Genomic DNA, 8,463 nt, shown 5'->3' with positions numbered 1-8,463 from the left:
TAATATCAATTATTAATATTCTTGCCATCGTTGTTGTAGTTACTGATGTTGCTTTTTGCTAGCTACTCGCACAGTGAATATAAATTCGAATCTATGTTGATGCGAAGATAAAAAGCAACTGCAACAACAGTAAGAAGTACAACAACAATGACATCGCTTACGCGGCGAGCTGCGAATTCGAATTCGAGTTCGAATCTATGCTGATGAGAAGCCAACAGACAAAAACAGCCACAGACAACAACAATAAAACGACAACAACAGCGACAAGAACAAGAAAAGCGACGCGAAGCGAGACGAGCTGAGAATGAATAAACTTTTTAACGTATTGGCCGAATTGTATTGGCGATCTCCGTCTCAGAGTCTATAAATGGCTGCGTTTGCTCAGAGCCAATTTACAGTTTAGCATTGAACTTGGTCGGGAGTTCGCGAAAAGAGCCGTGCGCTGCGTCGCCTTTGATTCCTATTTTTGAGGAGTTGTATTTGCTGCTAAACATGCTTTTTGCCGTGTGCTCCGCTTTTCTGTTCGCCTGCCTGATTAATGTCAGTGGTGGCGCCAGCCGCCCATCTAATTTTCGTGAGTCCAACGAGCCGAATTGGCGCATGCCGAGCTCCTAAGTGTTTTGTATTGATTTTGTATTTTATTTAGCCGCCGATCTACCGATTTGCCGTTACGGCGACACCGAGTGCATCATCAATGTGTCCCACAAGCTGGTGCGCCAATATGCGCGCACTGGCTACGCACCCGCTGCATTCCCACAGGTGGAGCCGTTCCTGATTAAGCGCTTTGATATTTCGGATGGACGCAGCGGCTCGCTGAGTCTCAAGCTGAACTTCCGGGACGTGAATGTGGAGGGTTTGTCCGGCGTCAAGTTCGACCGGGCCGTGTAAGTGGACAGAGCAAACATTTATGTTTTTATATATCATTTTGTATTCATCTTATTGGTTCACATGGTTACTTACAACTTGCAGGGGCTTCGACAGGAATCCATCCACAAGTAAGTTTGAAATGTACGGCGCGTTCTCGAAAATTGTGCTGCGTGGCAAGTACCTGGCCGATGGACGCATTCTGATTCTGCCCATACGCGGCGATGGCGATGCTGACATCACCCTGCACAATCCCAAGTTCTCGGTCAAGTTCAAGCCGGCCACACAGGTCCGCAACGGACGCACCTTCCTCAGCGTGGACAAGCTTAAGGTCCTCGTGGAGCCACAGAAGTAAGTCGAGGGCTGTTCACATAAGCCAAATAAACTATAAGTTGGGATTCCTTCCCTAGAATGAACATCAAGCTGACCAACCTCTTCAACGGTGACCAAGCGCTGGGCAACAATTTGAACCAGTTCCTGAACGAGAACTGGGCCGATGTCTGGAGCGAGCTGCAGCCGTCGGTGCATGTCGCCATTGCGGATATCATGAAAAGTATTCTCGCCACACTTTTCAAACGTTTCGCCTACGAGGACTTATTTCTGGAGGAATAGATAAGCGCCGCCCCCACTCTTTGAATGTGACATATCTTTCTTAATATACCTATATAAAATCTTAGTCTATAAGTCTTTAGCTATTACGTGTGCGAGTATTTTTCATCACAAATATGCTTCAATGGACTGTTTGCTTAAGCAACACTTACAAATATAAGAACACTTTTTAGAATACCAACAATTAATTAATAAAACAAATTTAATAACTGAAATTCAAAGTTTGCACACTTGTATAAAATTCTAATTTTTCTTTTAACCTATTTAAATTCTCTCTTATTTGAATTCTCAGGGAGCTCTGCCTTTGTTCTAGCCAAAGCAGATTATCATTTTTGTCAGTCACTAGCTTTTGACATTAGAACAGCATTTTATATAGTATAGCACTATATAAAGAATAAAGTTCTTGTTTTTATTTCCGCAAAGCTGACGCATAAATTTAAGCCAGGAATTTGGCAGCCGATTCACGTGATTGATTTGCATACAAATACGACGTCAATCACATTCACATTTTAAATCCAAACTGTTTTTCGACAGTGCAGTCTGGTCTACAACAGAGCCACAGCCGGCAAAATATATATGTATATTGCATGTATATGCCTCTAAATATATGTATGCATTTAAAAGCTATTAAAACCGTTGTCAAGTTCAAGTGTAGCCAACGGTAAAGCCAACAAATGAAGCAACTGATAGCTAGTTAACCTTGGAACTCTACGCGAAATCTTCCATGTAAGCTGCTCGAGTCACTCAACTGTTCGATGGTTACCTAGGAACTAAGAAGCTGGCTGTCAGTATTACGATCAGGTTGTACGACTTGTTATTGTTATTAAATTTATTGTTGTTTACGTTCATTTTAGGAATCTGGAGGCTGGTTAACTGGACAATCAAGTGTACTATATATGTAGTATATATTTAGCTCTGCCTGCAGGCAATTTTTATTCATAGTATAGATATATTTACAATAAAAAGGAGTTTAGGAGTGTAGTCGACTACCAGATACCTTGAGATGTTAAAAAATATTGCTTGTAGAGATAGATACAGAGATACAGATAGAGATAGAGATAGAGATAGAGATACAGATACAGATACAGATACAGATACAGATACAGATACAGATACAGATACAGATACAGATACAGATACAGATACAGATACAGATACAGATACAGATACAGATACAGATACAGATACAGATACAGATACAGATACAGATACAGATACAGATACAGATACAGATACAGATACAGATACAGATACAGATACAGATACAGATACAGATACAGATACAGATACAGATACAGATACAGATACAGATACAGATACAGATACAGATACAGATACAGATACAGATACAGATACAGATACAGATACAGATACAGATACAGATACAGATACAGATACAGATACAGATACAGATACAGATACAGATACAGATACAGATACAGATACAGATACAGATACAGATACAGATACAGATACAGATACAGATACAGATACAGATACAGATACAGATACAGATACAGATACAGATACAGATACAGATACAGATACAGATACAGATACAGATACAGATACAGATACAGATACAGATACAGATACAGATACAGATACAGATACAGATACAGATAAAGATACAGATAAAGATACAGATAAAGATACAGATAAAGATACAGATAAAGATACAGATAAAGATACAGATGCAGATACAGATGCAGATACAGATACCCTATCTGGTAATTTAAAGTGTAAATTAAACATGAATTTTTATTATTTTCATGCTCTCATCGTTACTTAAGGGGGTTATCCCCCAAAAAGTTGCCCCATCATGATGTTAGGCTAATTAGTACGAAACTCGTTTTTGGTTTCAGTTTTCAGCTGTCAATATTATGACAGGAAGACAAATAATGCGAAACATTTGTTTGATTGCCTTGTTTCAACTTGTACTTAGCTTAGATGACGATTACCATTCGTTGGAGAAGTTCGCTTCAACGCAGTTATTTAAATTATTCATCCAACGAATCCAACGAACAACAATAATTCACCAAGTCTTTATTACGGAATTAAATCAGCCATAAGTCACTCAGGCTTATAATTATTTATATATAATAATTAATACATATATTTTTATATCACCTTTAGATTGTGTAGTATAGACTGAGTATATCAAATGTATTTTGAGGTAATCTCATAATCTCATTATATTGAAATATAATTTTTTTTTTTTCCAGTTTTAAGAACCTTCAATGATGATGATACTGGTTCATATGTACAATAATAACAAGTATTCTATGATGTAAGGAAATTAAATGATTGGAAATGGGTTGCTGTAAACACAACGATTAGATGTAATTACAAAATTATCGTTTATTGTTTAAATGTGAAAATGCACTGCAAAAACTAATTATTAAAATTCCCACTTTTAAATTTCGAATATTTTTATACTACAGACAGTTCTCAGCCTGAAATATGAAAATATTATAAAACAAAAGTTTCAAGCGGTACTTATCAAAATTAAAATAATTTTATTAAAATAAGGAAAAGAAAGTCTCGTTTTTTAAGACTTTTTTTTTTAATAAAAATTCGTAAAGTTGGTGTCATGAAAACAATTCGTTAGATTAAGAATGTTGTAAACCGTTGATTTGTGTATTAACTGAGTAAAATTGATTATAGGTGCGGCTCAAACAATAATTTAACAATAATTTTCTTTATGTGATTTAGGCATATTCATATCTTAATTTCAATATTTGTTGAATAACTAGTTTTCCTCTTTTTTCTAAGTGTGTGTATGTGTATTTCTTTTTTTTTTTTTTTTTTTTTTTTTTTGTAATGAAATGGTAACCTTTAAAGCTGTCAATGAAATAAGTGCTAGTCATATTAATCCTCTGATTACCCACCATTATATTATATTATGAGATAGAATATTATGGAGCTCAAACAGGTTATATTTGTATACGGGGACATATCACTTTTGAATAGACTAATTTATATAAAAGTCATATATTTTCGTTAGGCGCCCTGCTATAAAATCGTACGTAGACTTTAGAAACGTGTTAGTTGCTTCCACAATTTCACTTCAGTCAGTTTTATGCTTTATTGCACCGGGAAAATGACGCAAATTATTTTGAGCATCGTCGTTTGTTTTGTGCTTGGTGTGCGAGCCGATTTTCGTAAGCAGGGATCATGCTTCTATATTTGAAATCCTTGTCAATTTTATCATGTCTATGTTATATAGCCGCTGATCCGAAGCCATGTAAATATGGCGATTCGGACTGTATTGTAAAGGTGATGAACGACTTGATCAGTCATAAGGCGACGCAGGGCGATCAAGCTTTTAATTTGGTCAAGCTCGATCCACTGCCGGTGACTAAAATGAACATCAAACAGGGAGCCGAAAGTCCAGTTAACATTGACTTATCATTTACGGATAACAACATTTACGGCATTAGCTCCATGAAGTTCCGCAAAGTCAAGTAAGTGGGGATTACCGAATAGAAGTCATTAACTCATATATCTAAAATACAGGGGCTTTGGGAAAAGCATTGACAAAAAACACGAACTGTTGTTGAATGCAGGCAAGCTGAGCCTTGTTGGACCCTACAAAATCAAGGGCAAGGTCCTAATACTCCCCATCAGCGGCAATGGAGAGAGCAACATAACAATGGGTAATTATCATACTATGTAAATTCAACAAGCACAACTAGCATATACTTACTCCTAAGCGAAATAATATGTAATATGCATATAATAGGAATCATCCTTTTGCACAACAAATTCAATTGTAATTGATGTTCAAGGTGAAAAAATGACTTGGGACATTTGAGATCGCTGTGTTCATACATGTTGAAAGATAGACGGACCCTAGGGCTAGATCACCAAAGCTGGTTGTCTGATCGAGCTGTGGTGATTGGAAAAATCCAATTTGACGTAGTCTATTAGCAGCAATACAATGAAATATAGCCGAAATAATTTGAAATATATATAGTCGAATAAAAAAGTTGATCAGTGAAACAGATAACCAAAACTTGATGAGTATGTAGGTGAGATTCGAAATCCATCGCTTTTATATTGGTAGCAAGATGGCTACTGTACAAGGAGATAATTTTGTCTTTTCATTAATATTAATAATATTTATCTCCCACAGTCAACTGTGACATTATAGTAGGCTTTACGGGCAAGCCTGTGCAGAAGGATGGCGAGACCTATATGGAGGCAACCAATCTGAAGTTTTCGACCAAGCCGGAGCGTTTGTATTACCACTTCAGCAATCTGTTCAATGGAGATAAGGCCTTGGGAGATAACATGAATGCGTTCCTCAACGATAACTGGGAAGCAATATTTTTTGAGGTGCAGCAGTCGATGCAATCGGCATTTGCCGAAATATTCCAAACGATTATCTCAAATGTTTTCTCAAAGTATCCCTACGCCAAGTTCTTTGAGGAGTAAAGCTGTATTGTATGTATTAAAATAAATTACAAAAAAAAAAAAAAACAACAACAACAAAAAAACACACACACACATATACATATATACATATTTCACAGGAGCATTTAAATAATAGTAGTTGCCATATAATTGACCAAGTTAATGGCACTAGATAAATACCAGGTGGCGGTATGCCAATTAATCAATTACAATTATCAGCCTGAATACATGCAAATGTATATTATACACACGCACAGCTATCCGATTTAATTGTTAAACAAGAATAATATGTTTACAAATAAAATAAACACTTGGATTTTTCTTAAGTATTTAAGATTAATAAAACAGTGATTCATTACACATGGAATAATTGATACGTTATTAATATTGCAAATCGAATGGGTAAATTATTGTTTAATAAAATTACCATATTTATTTGACATCATAAAATTGGAATATATATTAGATTCTATTATATTCATAAAAGATGCTTAGTCGAGTATGAGCGACCCTGTACTCAATGTCCCTATTAATGCTATATGTATAAAATATGTAAAGCAAAAGGCAATTAAAACTTTATTTTTTAATTCTTGGCTTATTTGCAATCTATCTTATATCATATGCATATTTACTAAAATTAACAATAACTAACAAATAACCGGAAACTAAACTAACTAACTCTCTCTATTTGTCAATTATGGAACGTGAAATCTTTTTACCATACTATTATTGTTGTCTATTGTTATCTTGAGACATGTTTAAGATAATGAATGTATAAATATTTTTATACCCTGAACCCATTGAAAATGGGAAATCAGGGTATAATGGTTTTGTGAAAAGTATGTAACAGGCAGAAGGAATCATCGCAGACCCCATAAAGTATATATATTCTTGATCAGGACGACGAGCTGAGTCGATATAGCCCTGTCCGTCTGTCCGTCCGTCCGTCCGTATGAGCAAAAGGATCTCAGAAGATAGAGCTAGAGAGCTGAAATTTGGCATGCATACTCGTGTATACCATAGGCAGTACAAGTTTATCATATTTTTTCGATAACTCATCTGAAAACTTTTTTATCGAGAATAATCGACAAATCGACATTGTTTTTTCAGCCTTATTTGAACACCTTTAGATCTGTAGACTTCAAATTTGCGTTGTATATAAAGTTAATGGATACAAAGATTTTGTAATTCACAGATTTTGAATACCACGCCCCCTTCTCCACCAATTTGTAAAAAACGCATTTCAAGTACTAGAGACTTGTGCTTTGGAATGTACACACATTTAAACCATATGGCTACGCTCTGAAAGTTTCATTCATTGTATGTCTACAAAAGAAATTATTCAACAAATAAATACTCATAATATTGCCCACATTGCAGCGCAGCCCAAGCGCAGTCGCTGCTTACTGCGCAGTTAGCAGAGCGCGTGCTTATAAGTGCATGTGTATGTATGTGTGCATAAAAGAAGTCCAGAGTGATTAGAATATCAGCTTGGAGGGCTCAGGGTATCTCCTAGTCAGTTGAATGGGTTGTAACTTAATGTCTTAGATACTAAACCATATTTAACTCTAAGCCTTGAACATCATAAATCTATACTTCTTTAACTCTTACTTTAGAATATAGTCTTTTCGTGCTTCGCCTATTAGCTGGCAGGAATCATTTAATTTGTTCAGCCTGCAACAAGTTCAGGATACTCATGAGCAACAGACTCAAACGCTTCAAATGGATTTGCCTATTAAGTTATTTGATCCAAGCGAGATTTCTGAAGTATTTCCTAGTCTAAACACAAAAAAGACGCCAGGACATGACGTCATTTGCAATGCCACTTTGAAGGCACTGCCTAGTCATGTGGTGTGTGTGCTTCATAGCGATGGTGTTCAAGACTATTGAACACTATCAATTAATACAAGTGGAAGCGCGGTATAATAACCATGATCCACAAGCCGGGCAAGCCGGAAAGACTACCTTCCGATAAGTCTCTTCCTTTCGATTCGAAGGTGCTGGAAAAACTTATTACTGTGCGGCTGGTAAAGATTATGGAAGCTCGGGGGATTTTTCCTGAGCACCAGTTTGGATTCCGTGGTGGACACACCACTGTTGAGCAGCTTCTTTGAGTTGTTGACCAAATTTGTACGGCCTATGAACATAAAGAGTATGGTAGTGCCCTCTATCTGAACATCCGGGAGGTGTTTGATAAAGTTTGGCATGACGATATCCTAGTGAAAATCAAACGGGCTTTCCCTGCTCCGTATTTATATTGAAATACAGCAGTAAAATAATAAAATATGTATTTTTAATAGCTTGCTCGCGACAGATATGCCGTATAAAAGGGAACACCTAGAAGGAGCTCCCACAGTTTCTTTCCGAAATCAGACCCGCCATCATTTTAGAAAAATCAATTCACAATGGATATATTTAAAAATTAAAAGATTTTAATTAAAATGCGGCCTAAAAGTATACATTTTTTTTTCGATTGCAATTTGAACATACTTATATAAGTTTTTTTATTTTTATTTGTTAAAGCCATACGAGGTTTTTCGATAACCCCTTTGTGAGCTTATTATCTGTTCA

At 36.2% G+C, this 8,463-nt stretch overlaps 1 protein-coding gene across 1 annotated transcript; it reads left to right on the top strand.

The window, feature by feature from the left end:
• Positions 1-388: 388 nt before the first annotated feature.
• Positions 389-6,259, top strand: LOC6572224. The gene is made up of 8 exons (XM_044007703.1): positions 389-574; positions 647-884; positions 970-1,215; positions 1,275-1,473; positions 4,514-4,637; positions 4,703-4,940; positions 4,993-5,132; positions 5,612-6,259. Exons 1-8 carry the CDS (start codon positions 493-495, stop codon positions 5,911-5,913), a joined length of 1,569 nt encoding a protein of 522 aa, XP_043863638.1. The 5' UTR covers positions 389-492; the 3' UTR covers positions 5,914-6,259.
• The last annotated feature ends 2,204 nt before the right edge of the window (positions 6,260-8,463 follow it).

Source organism: Drosophila mojavensis, unplaced genomic scaffold (assembly GCF_018153725.1).
Source record: "Drosophila mojavensis isolate 15081-1352.22 unplaced genomic scaffold, ASM1815372v1 contig_19, whole genome shotgun sequence".
Taxonomy (NCBI): domain Eukaryota; kingdom Metazoa; phylum Arthropoda; class Insecta; order Diptera; family Drosophilidae; genus Drosophila; species Drosophila mojavensis.
Note: the sequence above shows the minus strand (reverse complement) of the source record. Positions and strands in the feature narration are given on the sequence as shown.

What these genes read in the sequence shown, in the direction of transcription:
- LOC6572224 (XM_044007703.1), top strand. Translation starts at nt 493, where the DNA reads ATGCTTTTTGCCGTGTGCTCCGCTTTTCTGTTCGCCTGCCTGATTAAT. An exon ending in GTCCTCGTGGAGCCACAGAA is followed by an intron (nt 1,216 to 1,274) that starts GTAAGTCGAGGG and finishes TTCCTTCCCTAG; the next exon opens with AATGAACATCAAGCTGACCA. An exon ending in TGGTGTGCGAGCCGATTTTC is followed by an intron (nt 4,638 to 4,702) that starts GTAAGCAGGGAT and finishes TATGTTATATAG; the next exon opens with CCGCTGATCCGAAGCCATGT.